The sequence below is a fragment of the Mauremys reevesii genome, linkage group 19 (genome assembly GCF_016161935.1).
Source record: "Mauremys reevesii isolate NIE-2019 linkage group 19, ASM1616193v1, whole genome shotgun sequence".
Lineage (NCBI taxonomy): Eukaryota > Metazoa > Chordata > Testudines > Geoemydidae > Mauremys > Mauremys reevesii.
In genome coordinates, this window is record NC_052641.1 from 24,482,501 (window position 1) to 24,505,098 (window position 22,598).

The 22,598-nt window shown below is 41.4% G+C and overlaps 1 protein-coding gene across 5 annotated transcripts in view; it reads right to left on the reverse strand.

The window, feature by feature from the left end:
• The window catches only part of MAPKAP1 (MAPK associated protein 1), a 164,915-nt gene that overhangs the window by 117,546 nt on the left and 24,771 nt on the right, over window positions 1-22,598 (reverse strand). For 3 of the 5 annotated variants that reach the window (XM_039506739.1, XM_039506740.1, XM_039506738.1), the window contains exon 4: window positions 9,669-9,817. The exons of 1 other annotated variant lie outside the window; for it this stretch is intronic. In XM_039506739.1, the coding sequence (XP_039362673.1) occupies window positions 9,669-9,817 (149 nt within the window). Of the gene's footprint in view, window positions 1-9,668; window positions 9,818-18,094; window positions 18,202-22,598 lie in introns of those variants that run through there. One more of the 5 variants, XM_039506742.1, reaches the window with a different exon arrangement.

Sequence of the window (22,598 nt, forward strand, 5' to 3'; positions counted from 1 at the left end):
AAGGAAGGCATGTAATACAAGAATGCAGTCAAGTAAGGACAATCATCCAACAACAGTTAAGGATACAAAAGTGGGGGGGAAGTGGGGTCAAGGGGCCCCCAGGTTGGAAGTTAAGCAACCCAGATCCACATTCACTTCACTCACAAAGGAAGAATAGTTGGTTTTTAAGGAAGTGACGTTCTCGGAGCTGGGAGATAAAATTCATGACCCCAAACAGAAACTGGTGTGCAGGAGTGCGCTCAACTCTCATGCCCACTCCTGCAGTCTATTGTCTGGAACAGAAAGGCTGCCGATGCTCTTCTGTGCCACTTGAGAAGAGTACTAGAGCCACTGAATCCACAGGGACATTGATCCCATAACATCTGATGCTCCTTCGTACTCAAACCTGTCCCTACAGAGTGCACAAGGGGGTTGGAGGCTCCCTGAGTGACTATTTCATTGCAAAATTTGCAAGAGCTCTACACCTGGATGAATTGCATCCTATGCATGAAGCTGCTCACTGCAGATATCCAGCAGGTATTACATTTCCAGCACTCCTTTATCTTCTTTAAAATGGCTCCTCTATACTAAGTAACAAAACAAGTTCTGAAGTATTTTAATTAAGTATCAGTTGAGCTTAATATATTTTAATCAATATATAGAACACACTAATGCTTCTGTGTCTCCAACTTTCAGTACACTGTTTAATTGATCCCCCTGTGCAAGGCTTCGCTCTCCATAGCAAACTTTACTGTATTGATGGGGCTAGGGAAATATTTAGGCACACTGATTGGGCATCAGAATCAATTTCAGCTTTGACATAATGAAGAAGAAATCAGGCATCTCTTAATATAAGACTGTTCCAATAAAACCCAACTAACAGCATGACTCACGTTAATCAATCACATTGCTAATACAAGAAAATGTATTTTAGAAAGTGATAACTTAAAAATTGTTCAGTTTAAGAAACTGTATATTATGGTACGTGCGTGCGCACACACACATTAGGAGAATGTATAATGCTGCATGCAAGACTGTTTCTCAGTTTTTGAAGAATTGTTTCATTAGCTACACATTCCATGGGTGCTGAAAGCTTCTTGATACACAGACTGTCTAGTACAACAGAGTTCTGAAGTTCTTCCTGACTGCAGGTAACCCTCATTGTGAAGTTCTTACAGAATTCCAGAGCAATGATCATGCATCTCTGATGGATTAAGAACTAAAAGGCAGCTTTTGAGCTGGTTTGAGCAAGAGATGGCAACAAACACAGAAATTCAAAGACACCTCTTACACAAACCTGCTCTTCTGCAGCGGGCTGGCTCAGTTTGGCTATTATCTTGTCCTATCTTCTACGGGCCCCATGCCCCCTCACCTTCTACGAGAATGCTTTAATTGAGTTTAATGGAGTTTGGAGGCTCCATACAGTTTGCTTTGTCTTGATAGAGGCCTTCAGATAACCTGCACTTTGATTTTTAAAATGAGTCAGAAATAGGATTAACAACAGCCAGCATTTATAAGTGCTTTATCTCCAAAGTGCTTTACAAACATTACCTAATTAACCCTCAGCACCCCTGTGAGGGAGGTAAGAGGGCTTTAAATTAGCTGCATAATGGCAGGAATTGCACAGCTCTTCAAAGTGCTCTTACACGTAAATCCTCCCCAAGTAGGAAAACAATGCTCATGAATAGATGACTTCTTACGGCAGACTATATTTCTGTTCCTACCAAGTGAATCCAAGAGTCTAGGGGAAGAAGAGCCTGCGTGTCCTGCCAGAGTTAATGCAAAGCAACTCTAGTGGTTCTGTTCTAAACTGGGAGAGTATCAGAGGGGTAGCCGTGTTAGTCTGGATCTGGATCTGCCACCACTTGCATCTGAAGAAGTGGGTATTCACCCACGAAAGCTCATGCTGCAAAACGTCTGTTAGTCTATAAGGTGCCACAGGATTCTTTGTTGCTTAAACTGGGAGAGTTTGTTAGAGCCCCAAGTACACAAACCATATGGAAAGGGGGAATCTCAGAAAATCCGAGGGGGAAAAAGCAACAGAATATTGGAAACAAATTGCCAAAGCTTAGAAAATATACCACACATACATATGCAGTGCGTACACATTTGTACAATAGACACTTACATTATTATATATGCACACAACTGTTACCTATTAATTAAATTCAGCAAAATGTATCCCAGTCATTACTAGGGATTAATGAATTTGTACTGTACAATGGGGTAGGATGTCATCAACAGGTTTGGAAACCAAGCACAGTTACTAACACTGTATTAGAACCAAACTGATCATAGCAAGAAGAATCAGATGAAGAAGTGTCTTATTTGTACAATTCTGCACCGGAACGTGACCATACCTAGATGTGCTACAACACTTGCCTTCGGCATGTGAATTACTAGAGGAGAGAAAAAGAAGGTGGAAGGACAAACAGCAACTTGATGGGAAAGTATTTACTTACAGAATAGTGGGGCAGCTTTGTAATAGGAAAACTTACAAAAACATGGGACATACAAGAGAGGAAAAAGCAGTTTCCAGCTGCAGAAGAGCAAAAAACGTATTGGCAGTTCTAAGTGGTCTTGGGAGATATTATTATAGAATATTCTGCAGTGAGCATCTTCTGAAGCTGAAGAATCTGGCCTGTTCAGAGAGCACCATACCACAAAATAGGAGATTCGGAATAGTTTTTGTATATATAATTAACAAAATATCTCTCTACTAGCCTTTATGCCAGATCTCATATTATAACATATATCTGGGTATAGACAAAATGCAAACATATTCTAAAAACAACTTAATTGAACACTATAGATATGAAAGGCAATATTGATTAAAACAATAACATACACCTTATATATTTAGGATTTGTTTGCTTTTACTGTTCTATGATAATGGTATCTGAACAACTGAAGTTGTAGAATAAGTAAATGATAAAATACAAACTATGCAAGCTACCCCTGCTAAATCAAAACAAAATATTCAGAATACAGGTGTGAAACATTCTACTCAGCTTATGGGCAAAAAAATGTAAATCTTCTTTTCACATTGAGTTTTTAATCCTGGATTCATAATTTAGATATTTTGTTCTAGATATTTAGATACAGTATTAATAGCTGTACGTCTCTTTCAAAAGTTCCTTATCTACTTTCTTTGAGTAAAGCTACTTAATATTGGTGATTGTGGAAAACATTTGTTCATAATTATCCAAACATACACTGGAACAAGACTGAAACAACAGCAGCATGCAAAAATGTATTTAAGGACTATCATCCCAAAATGCTGCTAAAAGCTATTAACCAGTACGTGTTAATTGCCACAGCATTCATATTAATTTTCACTTCAGGCCCGACATTGTGGAATATTTCCCTTGATACATTTTAAACAAAGTTTAATTTAAGGAACTGCTTCTATCAACACTTATGAAAATTAACAGCCAAGCAATTAGCACTCATGAATTATCCCTTCCCCCCTGCTTTCTACTGCTTCTTTGTAAAAACAGTTACTAAAGGAGAAGTTGTTCGGTTTTTAATAAGTTACCACAATCACATTCACAAAGAACCTGGCTGTATAATAAAAGGCCCCAATCCTGAAGATATGTGCTTCAGCACCTGTCCAGACAGAACAGACTCTCTGCTTTTATTTTATTTGCAGTGTGTGCTGCCATATTGGTCCCAGGATATTAGAGAGAGACAGTGGGTGAGGTAATATCTTTTATTGGACCAGATTCTGTTGGTGAAAGGGACAATTTTCGATGTACACAGAAATCTTCTTCAGGTCACTTCCCTTCCACCAACAGGCACATAAAGATCAGTGAAGCTAAAATATTTCCTTCATTCTGATTTCTATCTTGTGATTCATGTCAGAGAAGCTAAAGTGCAACTGGAGGACTGCAGTATTTTCTCTGGGCACAGAAAAGGCATTTCAGCCCTGTGTTTCTAGATTATTCTAGAGGTAAGCAGACTTTTAGCTAGATCACTAGATTCCCAATTCCCCACTGACTATCTTAAACATACTGAGCATCTGTTCCTGCTTTCATTTTCCCATAGCACTTTTGTGTTTGATGACATTATTTTGAGGACAAAGGGCCTGATATTTCCACCACTTAGGCAACAGGCATCTCATAGAAATAAATTTGACAGAAGTGTGTCTTGTCAACGTTTCACTGGCTACCAACTTCTCAAGAAGGTTAGCAATGATTTGGGAGAGAAGCTGAATGTGGACTTACTTCAGGGATAATACCCAGGAGTGTCAGGGAGAGACCTCTGCAGTGGTCATACATTCTATTTATAAGTCTATCACAAAGATCATTTTATTTATAGTCAGAAACCTTGCTATCCTTGTCACTTGAAAGCACCTGTTAACATTCTTCCTTTTAGTGTAGATAGCCGCCTAACTAAACAGCTCTGAAACGAACACCGTACCAGGTAAGTACCTTTAGAGGCTAAGTCTCTTGGACAATCATTCTTTCCCTCAGCCTATGGTTTGAAAATAAATATTCCCTGTGTCTATACAGCTTTTTATTAGAAGATCTTAAGTACTTTATAAATATTAATAAAGACAGGCAAGCAGTATTAGCTCCATTTTATAGATGAAGAAACTGAGGCACAGGGAGATTAAATCCCCAATCCTGCAATGGGAGTTTACCTATGTGGAGCCATTGCAGGATTGCAATCTAAATCATGTGTCCAATAGCATGTAAAACTTGTGGCAGGAATTGGGAACAGATCTTGATTTCCAGACTCCCCGTCCCATGCCTTAACCACAAGGTCACTAATCCTCCCTTATGCTGCTGTCTATGCCATGGGTTGGAAAACTAGCCTTGTTTCCCCCCGTTAACATCCAGAAAGTGAAAGGATCAACAAACCACAAAAAACAATCTTTAAAAAACCTGTTGGCAGAGAATAAATCTAACACTTCTTGAGTGCGTCATCTGTCATTAGAGTGTGTAAATTAATTATTAGGCTTGTGGTAAAATCAATCTGGCCGCCAATTTCTGGTACCTTAATATAATTTCCTATTTACAAATTAAGACCGGATAGAGTACAAGGGATCAAAGGTCTCTAGTGTCACCAGATTCGCATCAGCCCAGTTTACCATTACATATTAAACAAAGACAGTGCATGTGAATGACTGACACACAGTTGCAGCTATCTGCTGGCTGTTGAGGCTACAGGTTTGTCAAGAGAAATTGATTTTAAGAGAAAACAAAGGTTTAGACAATGTCTGCTACACCATTTGGCTGGGTAAAGTAAACATATAGTTTGCCCTGCCTTTTATTTATTTTAAAAAGGGAGTATTTTAGTGTATGAGAAACTACTAGTTATTCAATTTGGCTGTGTGACAAGGGTTCCCAGAACTCTTGTGTGAGCTGATCATAATGCTTCCATTGTGGGTGTACTTTGGAAACTGTATTTTCTAATTTATTTTTGATAATTCAATAAACGGATCAAAACAACAGGAGGTCATTAGAGTGCTTTAAAATGTTATTTCATACAGAAGTGATTATGAAACAGACACTAAGTCTGACAGAACACACCTGGAAAATTGAGAGATTTAACAGAGTGGCATGTTTAAAATTATAGAATTTAATGCTTTCCTATTTTTAACTGATTTTCTTAAAATAATACATTCATTAAACAAAAACTCACTAAAGAGGATTTTATTTCGTTTAAATGTATTTATTAAGGCATATTCATGATTAGAATTAAAATATTCAGAGGTACGACTTTAGAGTTAACATGAGTTCACACACTCTCTCTCTCTCTCTCTCTCTCTGAGCTTGGATAGAGTGGCTGATTTGCTTTTCTTTTTGGTTGCCAGTGATCCAAAAAAAGTATTTTATTCAGACAGAAAATCTACATTACAATAATTTTTAAAATTTTTAAATCAAAGCCTTAGTAATAATCTTAAAGAGGATTTTAGAGCCACTCTGGTCTCTTGAGTAAATACATAATTAAGTAGGGTTTTTTAAAACATGTTTAATTAGGCCCCCAAGTCCCTCCTTATCCACTCTTCTCTCCCCAATTATGTATCATTTTCCCAAGAGACATGAGTAGCTCAGTTAATTATGTAAATAAGATGTGCACTATTCCCAGGAAAAGAGTTATAAATATTTGTGAAAAAAATACTGCTCATCTCTTATCAGTTAAAAAAATATTTTAATACCAAACAGTATTGGCCCCACCTACAAAATTTCATTAAGAATAGTCATATTTGTCATAGAATAATAAAAAAAGCTACATGTTTATAATTGCAAATTACTATTTCAAAAGTACAGCAAAACTGAAGAAAAGCTAACTAGGTAAAGTAATTCACTACTGAACTATAATAGCTGTACTACGGCTCAACTGGGATGTAGGGTTGTTATTGTGTTTTTTTAAAATAGGTAATACATACAAAGCCTGGAAGAAAGGGTTTTATAATCAAAATGCTGACACAAACTTACACACAGTGGTACAAACAATGCTGCTATAACTAATATAATCCAATTATGCATTCACAAAATGCTAATTTGATTATTTTGCAGTGTTATTTGAATAGGCATTTTAATTTCTAGGGTAAATAAAGGTTTGACTGCAATATAATTCTCTATTAATCACCAAGGTGTCAGTGCCTATCATATTGATACATTTCAAAATGATTATAAAAATGACTAATATGTACAGTACAATTTCCTTCAAATGTTACCGATTTTCATTACACACCTGCCAAATGCATCAGTGTTAAATAGATGAAAATAAGATTTTAATTCTAGTCAGCTGTAATACATACTAAAGCAGAAAAAAAAGTAGTGGGGGCTAGGAAGTTGATGAGTAATTTTTCCCATTCCCCAGCTTCCCTAGACACCCCCACCCCCCATATTTAGCCCAAGTCTTGCTCAAGCTTTTACAGGTTACAAAATTTCAACCTTTATGAATGAGGATAATTTCTTCTAGTCCAGAGATTTTTATTTTTTAAATCTCCTCTGTACACAATAGCTATCGGAAGGGTATCATAAAAGCTCATAACTCTTTGCCAAATCAGAATCCAGTGACTCAAGAACACCAAAATATGAACTGCAGAAAAAGAAGGCCATCCTGCTACTGTTGGCAGCAAGGCACCAAGTAATTATGCCAGAAATAATTCTCTCACACAAAGAGTTTGCACTAATTAATACAATACTAATAAATGCAACATAACATAAAACAGGCAGTTTATGCTCTACAGATACTATGGTCTAAGAGCTACAACTCCACGAATTTTATACTACTACTTCTCTACATATGTTTAATCAAATTACATGTCTGATTGTCTCTGTTAAAAACACTTGACAGAAAGGAAAGATTTCCCACCAAAACAGTAGCGAAGCTCATACTTCAGAGGGATAGCCGTGTTAGTCTGGATCTGTAAAAGCAGCAAAGAGTCCTGTGGCACCTTATAGACTAACAGACGTTTTGGAGCATGAGCTTTCGTGGGTGAATACCCACTTCGTCAGATGCAAGATGCAGATGCATCCGAAGAAGTGGGTATTCACCCACGAAAGCTCATGCTCCAAAACGTCTGTTAGTCTATAAGGTGCCACAGGACTCTTTGCTGCTTTTAAAGCTCATACTTGACACTCCCACTGAAGTCCTCACAAACTAATCCAGCAGAAAACAGAGCTACACTGCCATCTGTAATTTTTTCAGCACACTATGACACCGCACTATGATCCTAATGTTTATATTTTTTCAGCTTTCCAGGGTTTCTAATAGACATGGAAGTGATAAAAGCTGAGGGTAGCCTTGCACACAGAAGAGGCAATTCTTGATTTAGTTCTAGATAACATGTGGTAGTTAATTCACAATGTAATTGTATTTGAATAACTAAGCTGACCTTCCAGGCATGCTGCAAAGCCTGACTATTTGAGCTGGCACTGTGGCGAGACTAAGGTGGTTGGGGGTAAGATTTCTGTCTTGTGGGGAATGGGATTTTTAAGACACATTGGTTTGCTGACTGTTGATTAGGTTAGGGTTACTGTGTAAAAGGAAGTGCTGTTGTGTTGGGCGATTTATATTTTGCATTCCTTATGGTGCTGTTTTTAAATTAACGTCAAAGGGCACCGAGAGCCTTGGATGGATGCCCTTTGAGGGGGAAGTGCTTTCAGTCAAAATCTAAATAAATATTTATAGTGTGGTCACTAATACTTAAGGTTGTCATTCTTGGGGAAAGAATCAGAAAAGACTAGCACTGTGACAACTTCAATAGGGGTTTGGGATGTGTGGGTGTGCAGATACTCTGAAAAGCAAAGCAACTAGTCATAAAGACTAGATTGGAATAGATGGACCTCTGGTATGATCCATTATGGCATCTCCTATGTTTCTGTCTGGCAAATGGTCTATACATTACCAATGAATCAATGAACATTTCTGAAGGTACTACAGGGTTAGAAACTGATGCTCCACAACATTGGAAAGATAGATGTCCTTGCCTGATGAATAGAGTGTTGTACTAGCTCCAGGGGATTGAAAGATATAAACCTTAAAATTGCATGATATTGATCAACTTTATTTTCTCCTCACACCCAAATGCAGTTCCAACCAGGCTTCAACAGCAGCTCTCTCAGAAATGGCTACAGCTAGACCAGTGCTCTTCAGCCCCTCTGACTACTTGGGATTAGAGGCCACAGAGACAACGTACAAATCCTGCCAAAGCTGAAATTGATGGTTCTGGAAGATTTTTCAATCCCTGCCAGCCATTTGGGCCCTATTCTAAACTCAGATCCCACTGGCTAAACTAAAGTCAGAGAAGTACCACGAGACATCTGTTCCAGTGAGATTTCTACCAGCACTCTCCCTTCAACCCCAGGTCCTCCTGCCCTATTTGCCACTGCAGACTCTGGGAAGTGGGAACCTTCCAGGAGGGAAAGAAAGTACTGCCAACAGATGCTGATGCTACTCCTATCCCAGCCAATACAGACCTTCATGAGGGTGGGAGAGAAGGGAAAGAACACCACACAGACCCACTTTGAGCTGTTCTGCCAGCTGCCAGAGACCCTTGTGCAGCTGGCAGCAGGGAGCGAAGGGCACTAGCCTGGGACTGGTGAGACCAGGGTGCTATTTTCTGTTCCGCCACTGGACTTCAGTGGGACTTTCAGCAAGTCACTTTGTCTCTGTGCCTCAGTTTCCTATCTCTAAATTGGGGGTGATAGCACTTCACTACTTCACAAGGGCGCTGTGAGGATAAACACACCAAAAATTGTGAGCTGCTCAGATACTATTGGGGTAGGGCTAGATTTACTAGAGAGAAACTCTGTGCAATGGAACAGACTATTGAGATCCATGGACACACCAGTAGCAGAGTAGGGATAAGATGCCTAAGACACAGCTGTACTAAACATTTTACTTAAAGCACCATGTGCTGAAGGACGGACACAAGTCCATGATATAACCTTCTAGTACTAGGGCACAGCATAGATTCCATTTATTATATATTTTCATTTGGCTCCTATTGCTATTGCTTCTGGGAACCATTACAATTAAAGAGAAAGACAAAGAGAAACAAGTTTTAGGATAGCCAGTTTAAAATAATGAACTGTAGGGCTATTGTGATGTTTAATTAAAGTCCAAACAAATATCTACACATTGCATTGTCACAAGAGCAGACAGAGCAACCCAACCTTCGATCAGAAGCCAGCTCTATGTAAGAGGAAAATGTTTGGGTCACTCACCTTGCCATCAAATTTTGAGTACTCATTGAAAGGGTTGTTCAACTGCAGCGGGCACTGTTCAAGTCGCACAGACAGTAACGACTGCTTCCCAGAATGTGGAGACTTTACTCTGAAATTCTTTTTTTCAAACAACGAGCTTAGCTCTTCTGCTGCGATTCAAAAAAAGAGATAAAAGCATTTGCATTACCATGTGCAAAAAGGATACTGTTTACCTTGGAGAAGAAATGAATTGGAGGGGACATAATAAAAATTATATAAAACAAACAATGAACAGTCTAAAGAAGATAGACTGGGAGTTTCTATTCACCCCATCTCATAACAAAAGAACAAGGGGGCACAATGAAACTGAAAGGTGCCAGATTCAAAGCTGAAAGCTTCTTCGTACAATTAACCTGTAGATGTCATTGCTACAAGAACTTATTGGAATTAAAAAGGGGTTAGACATTTCTTTTTCTCCTCCCATCCCTCATCCATCTTTTCTATATAGACTGTAAACTCTATGCAACAGGTTTGTACTGTGCCTAGTGCAATGGAGTGCCGATCTTGATTAGGATCTTTAAGCACTACTGTGATACAATTAAGAATAATATGGATATCAAGAATACACAGAGCTATAATCATCACTACCATGACAAATCCCAAAGGATGTGTCCTCCTTGCAGATTGAGCACCACTCGAAACTCTCTCTGGCCAGGTGCTTAAGGTCACAGCCACGTAGCGGCATTCTTTGGTCCACATGCTTTGGAATTGTTGGTCTTCTATTCTAATAATACACCCCTACCAGTGCTCAAGGAGGGTGGTTGCTGGGTTCAGTTTCAGAGATCCTCATTTCAGATCAGGGCTTTGGAGCGGAGCCTGGAGCTGGAGCACAGAGCAGCTCTGGGGGCAGTGGAGCTGCAGGTTTTTGCCTGGAGCTGGAGCGGAGCCGGAGCACAGCTCCAAAGCCCTGTTTCAGATCTTGTCCTGCTCTTGATACGGAGCAACTGACCAAGATGATGAGAATAAAAAATATTGATCCAATGTACTTCAGTCTTCCACAGCACCTATGTTTCACTTCCATACAATGAAGCTGATATAACTGAGGTTCTATAGATTCACAGCTTTATAGCAAGCTTAATGTCATGACATTTCTGTGACGTTGCACTCCATATGTTTTACGAAAATATGCTTATGAATGTGAATATAATGCAACTGGAATATGCTTTTTGCAAAAGGTCTCGTGTAAGGTATCATAACAAAGGTTATAACCTACTGAATATATTCCTCCTATTTGTATGCATGTACACCTCCACCCCGATATAACATGACCCCATATAACCCGGGTTCGCATACAACGTGGTAAAGCAGCGCTCTGGCGGATCAGCGCATCAGCTCCCAGCCATGGTGCTCCACTTCTTGCCACTGGTAAGTGCGGGGAGGTTGGGGAAAGGATGCCCCCCGTACTCACCTGCGGTGGGAGGCGGAGCGCCGCAGCTGGGAGCTGGCAGAGTGGAGCGGGCTGGGGCCGGGCTGCTCCGCTTCCACCGCTGCCAGTGAGTGCGAGACCTTTCCCCAACCCCTCCCCCAGTGACATGGCTGGTGCCGGGGCAAGGGAAGCGGAGCAGGCTGGGGCCGTGATGAGTACGGGGGGCGTCCTTTCCCCAACCTCCCTGCACTCACCCACAGCGGGAAGCGGAGCGCCGCGGCTGGGAGCTGGCGGAGTGGAGTGGGCTTGAGCCAGGCTGCTCCGCTTTCTGCCGCTGCCGGTGAGTGCCTGTCAGGGGCGGGGTGTGTGGATAGGGGTCGGGGCAGTCAGGGGACAGGGAGCAGGAGGGTTGGGTAGGCAGTGGGGTCCTGGGGGTGATTAGGGACGGGAGTCTCTGGAGGGGGCGGTCAGGAGACAAGGAGCAGGGGGGCCAAAGCAAGTTCGATATAACACGGTCTCACCTATAGCGTGGTAAGATTTTTTGGCTCCGGAGGACCGCGTTATATCGGGGTAGAGGTGTATCATTCTTGTATCTGAAGCTAGAAATATGAAGTATAAGTCTGAGGTCCTATTGTAATTATGCAAAGTGTGGGCCATTAATGGTGGCTTAGAATCTCGATGGCTCCCATTGACTAGGGCAACTGGTTGTGAATGGGTTTGTTTACCTTCCTGTGCCCGTGGGCAATGAAGAATGAGGTCTCACAGGGATATGTGACCATGTCACCTGATGCTGAAGTCCATCTTAAATCTGGTACTTTTCCATTTAGGAGGAGGGGTGGGGACCCAGAGACACGAAAGATTCCCACCTTGTGCCAAAGCTGTAAGAGGGGGCGGAACAGGACAAAGGGGGCTGCCCGTCATGAGAAAGCCTCTGCTTAACACCTAAGATGGCTGCTGGAACTAACAAGGACTGTACCAGGGGAAAGGATTGGGCCTAGACTAGGAAGGTGTCTAGTCTGTGAAAGAAGCTTATTGGAACACCTCTAGGGGTGAGATATTATCTGTAATCAGTTTCTTAATGTATTAGGCTTAGACTTGTGTGTTTTTGCTTTATTTTGCTTGATGCCTTCCTTTGTTTTGTCTGTTATTACTTGAAACCACTTAAATCCTACTTTTTATACTTAATAAAATCACTTTTGTTTATTAATGAACCCAGAGTAAGTGATTAACATCTGGGGGAGCAAACAACTGTGCATATCAGTGTTATAGAGGGTGGACAATTTATGAGTTTCTGCTGTATAAGCTTTATACAGAGTAAAACAGATTTATTTGGGGTTTGGATCCCATTGGGAGCTGGGTATCTGGGTGCCGGAGTCAAGTAACCTGCAGAGATGTTTTCACTTAAAGTCTGCCGCTTTGGGGATGTGGCCCGGACCCTGGGTCTGTGTTGCAGCAGGCTAGCGTGTCTGACTCAACAAGGCAGGGCTCTGGAAGTCCCAAAATGGCAGGGAAAACAGGCTCAAAGGTAATCTCGGCACATCAGGTGACAGTCCCAAGGGAGTCTCTGTGACCAAACCTGTCACATTTCAACAGAGGTGCTGAAGGGCCTGAAACATGGCAGTATATACAAGTGTGTCCACATCTTTTGAGCATCCTCTAGCACTGTCTAGGATGCTGCCCAAATATTTAAAAGTTGCCCCCTTTGTCATCCACATAGGTTAATACAGAGCTGGCTGTAATCTGGAGCTGGAGGCTGCTTGATGGTAATGGCTAGAGACTTAGATTTATTCAAAGTTATAATAGTAAATATTAAAAAATAAACAAGAGTTTTGGAAGGGATATTAATTTTTTGCTTCTGGGCTTCATCCCACATCTAACTATTAGGGGTTACAAGGAAACACTCTTGGGGCAAGTTATCCCATCAAGATTAACTACAGGGTTCCTTGCACCTCCTCTGAAGCATCTAGAACTGGCACTATTGGTGACAAGATACTGGACTAGAAGGACCATGAATCTAATCCAGTGTGGCAATTCCTATGTTCCCATATACTTCCCCTCTTCAAGTAAGCTGCCTTGCGTGGGTCTCATCTGGAAAAATAAGGCCTGATAACACCATGCTTGAGCAACAAGCATCCTGGGTCACAAGGAAGTTCAGTATTGTGATAATAAGGGTAATAACGATGTTAATGTGCAAGTTAGCGGGGCATACAAAGCCTGTTACAATGCTGTCTGGTATAGTAGCAGGATTGTCAGCAAAAGTTTAAACCCAAATTTATGGAAATTGATTTATTTTTTTTTTAAATAAAGGAAGGGTCCTAATGTTACAAGGACTCTACAGAATCAGGATGGATGAATGTAGCTCAGAGCCCATAGCATTTAGCCTACTAGAATCAATGGGTCTCATTCTCTAGTACCAGTGACTGAAACTGGACAAGTTTGCTCCACATCTGCTCTTGGAGCAATCCACCCCAAACTCAATCAATCACTATCCAAGACTCAACATCAATCCACCTAAACTGTCTACACTCTGCTCTTTATTCATACATTTGGATTCTCTCAAGTCCCAAAGATTTACATGCTGCCCGTACAGAGAACAAAGAGTTACTGAGGCAGACTAAACAGGACTCAGAAGTCAATGCTTCAGGGAGGCAGTTCATTTTTTGAATTGTGAAGTTAAAACCTGTCAAACTGTAACTAATCACAAACTCGGTTTTATTTTTATCCATCAGATTACCTGAAAGTTCAAACAGTTGACAAGGGTGGTAGATATTAAAAGATACCCAATAGGTTAGAGCAAGATATAAATTAATCCAGAAGAGCGTGATTAAATTTTGTCTTTAATTACAGGAACTTAAACCCCATAACGTATTCTGTTTGTACAACAGGCTTGTTTTAATTTTTAAAAATTCTTATTTGCCACTATGTTAGAGTAGTGCTGTGAACTGTAATTTTTTGTGCCTTTGGAAAACACTTTGTCCCCTGGAGTTCTGTATAATGATTTCATTGGTTCAGCTGAGAAAGCAGGTGTTTTACTTGCTTGTGTTGTTTCTTAGGAAATGTTTGAGATGTGCTTGTTTACTGTTTCTTTTGTTGGTATGTGCAGCGAGAGGATCTTCGGAGTTCTTCTATGTTTATTATTGTGGCATCTATTTTGCATAGTTTTCATTTTAGTCAAAACTATATGTGACTCAGGAGTTTGGAACAGCTGCACATTCCACCGTGTTGTGAAAAGGGACAGGGAAAAGCTATTGAAAAGGATAGGGAACACCATTTTAACTGCCTTCAGTTTTAGACAGAAAACCACAGGTGTTTTTTTGTTTATTTTTATAAATGATAGTTTTAGCTGCACTATTTTCACATCCTAAAGCTTTTTAACTAGCCTGCATATGTTGTTTTTCCTTGTTTTTATGGCATTTTTAGCTGTGTGTGTTATTTTGTATAAGCCCAAAGTGTTCAGATGACTGTCTCAATATATTGTAAATTTCACTACATTTTCCCCTCTTTCTGAATAGCTTGTTACATTTTTCAGTGTCATCAAAGCTTATTGATGACTTAATCTGAACAACAAATAAAGAAGCCTCTTAGGTTGGTTTTGTAGAGCGTTCTAACTCCACTTCTAGCTTCACTTTAATAGGCAAAATCCATAAGGGTCTCATTACAAAGCCTATTGGACGGACAGCCAATTTTTTTAAAAAGAGAAACATACATATACACAAAGTATTTCATCTCACATACACCCCTTTGAAATACAGTATTTCAGTTATGAAAAGTAATCTCCCTCCCTCAGTAGTTCCCATATTTGAAAACAAACCACTAAATTCCTGGATGCAATTTATTTGATCACAAAATATGCAGCAAAAATTTTTTCTGCAACAAAGAAACTTCCCAACACATATTAGCATAGTTTGCATGATAACTAGGGATTTGAAAGTTTATGAAGAAAGGAAAGTTTATCAATGACTTTTTTCAACTCAGTATTCTTATAACAAATTAAACTAATGTTTACCCACCTTTGTAAATGCGTTGAGATGTGTGGTTGAAAAGCACTAAGTCCTACAGAGTGATCTGAAGATGCACTTTATTTTATATAAGGACAGCAAGTATAATTATTTTACAAAATAATAATGCTTTATCACTTCTCTGGTGTCCTACCTGAAGATCACAAAGTGCTTTACTGACATTAATGTAGCCTTAATACATGGATGAGGCAGGACGGTATCATTGTCCCATTTTATGGTGAGGGGACAGAGGTACAGAAAGCCGAAGTGAGTCAATGGCACAGCTGGAACCAGCGGCGGCTCCAGGCCCCAGCGCTTCAAGCGCATGCCTGAGGCGGCAAGCCGTGGGGGGCGCCCTGCCGGTCCCTGCGAGGGCAGCAGTCAGGCAGCCTTTGGCAGTGCGCCTGCGGGAGGTCCGCCGGTCCCGCGGATTCGGCGGCTTGCCTGCGGGAGGTCCGCTGGTCCTGCGGATTCGGCGGCAATTCGGCGGGGGGGGGACGCCAAAGCCGCGGGACCGGGCACCTCCCACAGGCAAGCCACCAAAGGCTGCCTGACTGCCGTGCTTGGGGTGGCAAACAAGCTAGAGCCGTCCCTGGCTGGAACAAATTCCAGAATGCTAGTAACTCAACAGAACGTCAATCTCCACCTTCTCCCCACCAACAGTCCCTCCCTTCAACACCATAAGTCAACTTCCTTTTAAACAGTACTTTTCCCCACACTACCTCTTATGCATGGAAAAAATCTCCCTGATACAATATGTACAACTCCGACCTGATCCTCCTTAAAACTCACCTCCGCTGTGATGCCTGCAAAACCCTGCCCGCTGATCTTGGCCAAGCAGGTGATCAGCTGCGACTGCCCCACTTCCTCTTTCCTCATTTTCTTACATGTAATTCCCCATTCCTGCCATTCCCCCTCACCCTATCACTACCTGTAATTTAAAAAAATAAAACAAATGATAACACACATCGTGCCAATTCTTCGTCACAGTCACTGGCTTGTATGTTACATCCTCTGGAGCAGCGACTGTAACATCCTCTGGAGCAGCGACTGTCCCATCCATGTCAGTACAGTGCCCTGCACAATGACAACATACTCTAGATCGGGGCTTTCGGATGCTATTAGAGTATAAATGTTTGTTTACCATTACTACTCATTCCTGAACTCCATTCCCCTCCTCTAGCCACTACCTCCCCAACACTTCTTTCTGTGTGCTTATAAAATCTAGGTAACCAAAGAAACATAAGAACTTATCTAAAAACACAACTGAATGGAAAGCAAGAAATCTGTGACCAGTGTGGAATTAGCCATTTCAAGGCAACACATGAGTAACCCACCAAGATGATGATTCAGCAAAGTGAAGATGTTGCTATTTGGACAAGCCAATTAGCACTTTTTACTTCACAGTATCAACAGCGCTTCAGATTACTCAGATGACATTCCAAGGCAACTGATTTGTCTGTCTCTCTGTTTCCTGCCTTTGCTCACTGTTCTGAGAGTCTCTCTAAAAATGAAATAAGGAACCCTTTACATTTGAAATAAATGTCAATAGTAACTGAAAAGAAAGACAGAAATAGTGAAACTGTTTCCCCCATACTGCACCCGTCTTCAGAGTTCTCCAAAGAATCCCCAAGTGAAGGAGTACAGTTCTCCACCTTTAACAAAAGAGTGGACAGATCCGAGAACTCTGTTTAGTAATACAGTGATTTTCAGTTGAGCTATCCTAAACTCAAGCTCTAGAACTGTGCTGACTTATGCCGACAGGTAGAGCTAGGGGGACCAGATGTCCTGACTTTATAGGGACAGTCCTGATTTTTGGGTCTTTTTCTTATATAGGCTCCTATTATCCCCCATCCCCATCCCGATTTTTCACATCTGCTGTCTGGTCTCCCTAGGCAAAGCTCATTATTGCCAACCAAGGTAGTGTCTGTCTGATATCAAGACAACTAGGGACTGGAGCAGAGGAGGTCCTACTGGGAATTCCAAGAAACATCTAAGACTGAGGATAAAGCTTAGACTGTGGTTTATATTGATTGGTGGGTTTTGTTTTCTTGTTTTTTACTGTTATTTAAATTTCCTATAAGGTTAAACACCATGAAAGAAGGTTTAGACTACTTACCTACCACACTCTGGAGTGGAGAGGGAATTCCAGCTGCTCACAGGCAACTCTGCCTAAGCCAATGATATGTCAGACCCTTAAGTGATCATTTAAGACAGCTTTCAGAGTATACTATACTTACAGAGTCTCTTTTTTTCCACATGCACCAGCAATAGATCGTCTGTCAGGCTTATCAGTACATTAAAAAATGTAACCCCACTCCAGAACAGAATTGTTAGGGATGTCTACATATTGGATTTGCTCTATCTTGATAGACAAACCTCAGGGATTCAAAACAATTCGAAATTATGCATTTTTTTAAAAAGCAACCTGTGTTTTGTTTTGGAAAAAGCCAGTTACAGCTACAAACTTTTTGGGGAAGAAGCAAAGAACTGAGAAGCAGAAAGACAAGAAGAAAATTAACTTTATCATTTGAAAACCATGAGATACAGTAGAAATCAAAAGTCTAGGAAGCAACATGTGGGTAAGCTAGGTGAATGCGGCATAACTACATACAGCACAGACCTAAATAACACCCACTTTTTAAAACAGATTCTAACCTCCAAACCTGTCAAAGAGCTACTGACAAAGGGAGAATGGTTGAGGAAGAGTTGCACACCGTCATTCCACTACCAGAATCTAAATCTTTACCTTGAAATATGCTTTGGGGCTGGGACACGTATCACAAGAAGTTGACAAAAAGTGGTATTCTATTTAAGGTAAAGAGTCAAAGTATCTCAGAAAGAAGGGAAGTAGCTAGTGGAGAACTATTCAATCACTCTCAAGGTCCAATCTGATCCTGTCATACACCAATGACATGAAATAAGCAAAATACAGGAAGGTGCAGTCTGCCAAAGACAAAATTTGGGTGATGGGGAACTAAATATAAGGGAGGGGCAATAAGAGGAAATTACCCATGCCTTACCTGAACATTTCCTTTCTTGGAGTAATGAGGTCTACAGATCCATGCAGCCTTGGAGGCAGATCAGACCAGTTAGTCAGTGGCAGGGGAGGTGTGGCTCCACCTCTGAGAAACTGCCAGTGGAGACATTTCCATAGCCTAGGAAATTTCTAACCACTCTGTATTGGAAAGGAACATTAAACACTAAGACTAAATAGAACAATCCTCGGGCAGAGCAAGGAATTCAATGAACAACAAATGTTGACTGCCAATTAATAATCCCATAGTTGTCTCAAATTATCAGCCCATTCAGGGTGGGTAGGACCTGTGGACCTCATTACTCTCAGGAAGGAAATTTTCAGGTAAGGCACAGATAAATTTTCCTATTATGATATGTAATGAGGTCCACAGATCCATGACACTGGGATTTTCCTAGCAGTGTCCACTCACGGGGAACTTTATACAGTTATGAAGAGCTGTGAATGAGAGTACCCCTCTCCTAACAGTTACTGGGATATAAAAATGTTATTAAAGCTAAGGTTAAGAAAAGAGTGTCCGTACATCTGGGTATAGTGCTTAGATTATCCACTGTGATATAGCACGGCCAGAGGGCAGCAGGAGAATGATAGATGGGAGATATGTAAGCCCCAGGATGATGAGAGCCTTATTCCCTGTAGAGGGAAGAGAGGCTGCTACAGATTAATTAGAGCACCTGAAACCTATTAAGCCAATTAGAGCACCTGAAGCCAAGCACCTGATAAAAACCCTCTGCTTCAATCAGACAGTTGGAGGAGTTGAAGAAGAGTGCAGTTTGAAGGAGTTGAAGCAGAGTGGTTTAGTGTTGGAGCAAAGAACAGTTTGGAGGAGAGCAGTTTGGAGGAGTGCTTTGGCAGGCCAGAAGACCAAGACCCTAGGTAAAGGGAAACCTGGCTTGTGCAGAGCAGAGGGACTCTACAGACACAAGGGGTGGGGAGAAACTTGGCCCAAGCGGAGAGAGGGCAGGAAGCTCCACAAGCTGAAGGGCCAGAGAGGGAAGTAGCCCAGGGGAAGGAATCGCTAATTCAAGTGGTTCGCTGCTATCCCTAGGGCCCCTGGGCTGGGACCCGGAGTAGAGGGCGGGCCCGGGTCCCTCCCTCTCCACTCCCCTTTTCTGAGACACTAGTGGGACAGCTAATACCCCAGTTCAGGGGTGAGAAACGGTGTCCTGAACCCCCACAAGAGGAGAAAGCGCAGGACCCATCATAATAGTGCCGGCAATTTGCCACACCACAAATACAAAGTTTGTTTTAAAAGTCATAAGATACATATAGGTTTCAGAGTAGCAGCTGTGTTAGTCTGTATCCGCAAAAAAAAAAAAAAACAGGAGTACTTGTGGCACCTTAAAGACTAACAAATTTATTAGCTGCAGCTCACGAAAGCTCATGCTAAAATAAATGTGTTAGTCTTTAAGGTGCCACAAGTACTCCTGTTTTGTTTTTTTTTGAAGATACATATAGTGCATAATCAGTAATAACCCAAATTTAGGTGAATAAATTTAAGAATACAGTTTAGATATTAGCATCCAAGTATTCGGGTACAACAGTCATGAAAAGTTATACAGAGAGTTGGTTGTGGAAAGCAAATTTAGCAATGAGTGAAGATAGTCCCTCAGTAACTGCGAATTTAGGGTAGGCTGTCTATTTAGAAAATACCATCCATACGGAAAGTATTTCAGTTACTTTCCCCACTATGCTTCTCATCGGCACTCCAGCTCATCCCTCCTGGTATTGCTGATGTCCTGTGATGTGTTCTATGTAGATGCCCCTTGGCCAACTCCTCCTACAGCGAGGAGCATCCATCTACCAAAGGCTACCTCAAATCATGACTAGATGGCCAGCTTGAGGAACATGGGAAAAAATATGAGCAAATATGAGCAGATGACCCAGTGGCTGCTTTACAGATTTCCTTGTATGAAGCTTATGCTCTTTCTGCCCATGAAACTGCCACCACTTGCAGGGAGCCAGTTCTGATTTTGGAGGATGGAGTTATGCTTTTAGGCTTGTATGCTTCTGAGATACAAAGTTTTAGCCATCTGGAAACTGAAGATTTTTAAGTCTACTTTCCCTTTGACACCAGATGATGAAACACAAACACAATATTTGTCTTTCTGAACTGAGCTGTGTGGTGAATATATACTTTGAGAGCTCTGTGAACATCCAAAATATGCCAGAGTTTCTCTCTGGGATGCAAGGAGCTGGCCAGGAGGATGGAAGGACGATTTTCTGTGCTCAACAGAGCCTGGTATGAAGGCAGCATTGATTCTGAGTACTGCTTTATCTTTATGGAAGGTTGTCATAAATATAAAGGGAAGGGTAACAACCTTCCTGTATACAGTACTATAAAATCCTTCCTGGCCAGAGGCACCAAATCCTCTTACCTGTAAAGGGTTAAGAAGCTCAAGTAACCTGGCTGGCACCTGACCGAAATGACCAATAAGGGGACAAGATACTTTCAAATGGGGGGGGGGGGGGGCTTTGTTCTGTCTGTTCCATGCGGCTTTGGCCGGCGCAAGATCAAAGAAGCGAACAATTCAACTCCTATAGAGTTAGTAAATATTTAGCAAGGAAATGTGTTAGATTTACTTTTATTTTGGCTTGTGAATTTTCTCTGTTCTGAGAGGGAGGGTATTCCTGGTTTTCTTTTTGTAACCCTCTGTGTTTTGAATCTGATTGCCTGTGAGATTATCTTCCATTCTAATCTTACAGAGGCACTCCTTTCACCTTTTTTCTTTAATTAAAATTCTTCTTTTAAGAACCTGATTGATTTTTCATTGTTTTAAGATCCAAGGGTTTGGGTCTGTGTCCACTTGTACCAACTGGTGAGGATATAGTCTCAAGCCTCCCCAGGAAAGGGCGTGTAGGGGCTTGGGGGATTATTCTCAGGCCTGCCCAGGAAAAGGGGTGTAGGGGTTTGGGGGTATATTTGGGGAAGGTAGGGCTCCAAGTGGCCCTCCCTAAATGTTTGTTTAAATCACTTGGTGGTGGCAGTGTTACTTAATCCAAGGTACAAGGAAGGATTTGTGCCTTGGGGAGTTTAACCTAAGATGGTAGAAATAAGTTTAGGGGGTCTTTCATGCGGGTCCCCACATCTGTACCCTAGAGTTCAGAGTGGGGAGGGAACCCTGACAAAGGTACAGCACTCAGGTTACTGGGAAAAAAAACTCCCAACTCACTCCCTGAGGGCTGAATTGACTGCTATCAACCAGACCACTAACAGTTAGAAAATGAGACACCTTCAGGAGTGGTTCAAATGGAAGGTCTGTAATGGCCCTGGGAACCAGGTTAAGATCCCAAGGAAGAACATTGTGTGCTTCAGGAGGGTGTAGAAGAAATGCTGTTCTCAAAAAATGTTGGACATTTGGGTAGGAAGAAATTCACTACTTCCCTACTTCACTAAGGATGCTAGACAAAGCAGCAACTTGACTTCTGACTGTCTGAAATGCCAGGCTCAGTCCGAGTCAATCTTGAAAAAATTCAAGAATCCATGGTAGTGAGGTAGATGTAGTAGTGAGGCCTTTGTCCTAGAACCAAAAGGTAAACCTCAAGCAGGCCCCTAAATAGACAGACTGAGTTAGTAGATTTCTTTCTGGAAGCTAAAAGTGTGGACATTTCTTCTTCGGAATAACCCAGGAGCTGAAGACGACAATCTGATGCTTTCCCAGTCTTTGAGGTGTGGCTAGAATCTCTTACTGAACCACTACACCTTCCCAGGATGCATGAGAAGGGATATATAGCTATAGCATGTCTAGGGCATCTGCAGACTTCATATTCGTAGTTTACTATGCTCAGTACACTCTTGCCTGAAACAGACTATCCTCTGTGGGAGAGTTTTGTTTTTTTTTTAAATATATATTTGACTACTGAGTCTCTAACTCTGGCCTTCTTCTCCTAATGAGGAAGAATTCCCTGTGTGGATGTTCAGGCCCAGAGGAATCAGCATGTCTGTGGCCTGGACTTTTCTGTATTTATCTCTCATGCTGTGCTCTGAAAGTGAGCAGGGGAACCCAGCACTAAGGAGTATCATCCTCCATGTCGCACACCACAGATTTATGCCACTTGAGGGAAACAGATTTCATTTTGTGCCTTTTAGAATGTCTTCTAAAGGAGACTGTGGAGAGAAAGGGAAACCCCTGTGCTGACAAAGTCAAAGCTTAGAGATTTTTGTTTTTGTTTTGTTTTTTGCTCTGCAGCAGGGAAGAATGGGACTCCCTGACTGCATCTGAAGACTCAAAAATAACTGGAGAACTTTCTTAGGGGAGGAGCCACATCTCTCCTGCTAATAATTGATAGGTTTGGTCCACCTCCAAGGTTGCATGGAGCAGAGACCCCCCCAATGTCTTAGATCTGTGGTCCAGGAATGAGACAACAGAACTAGCTAGAATAAAGCAGGAGCATGGGAATCCATTGTCCATTTCAATGCACAGAAACATCAAGCAATATGGTTAGGGACAAGAAACAAGAAGAGAGGATCAGTGGTCAAAAGCTACAAA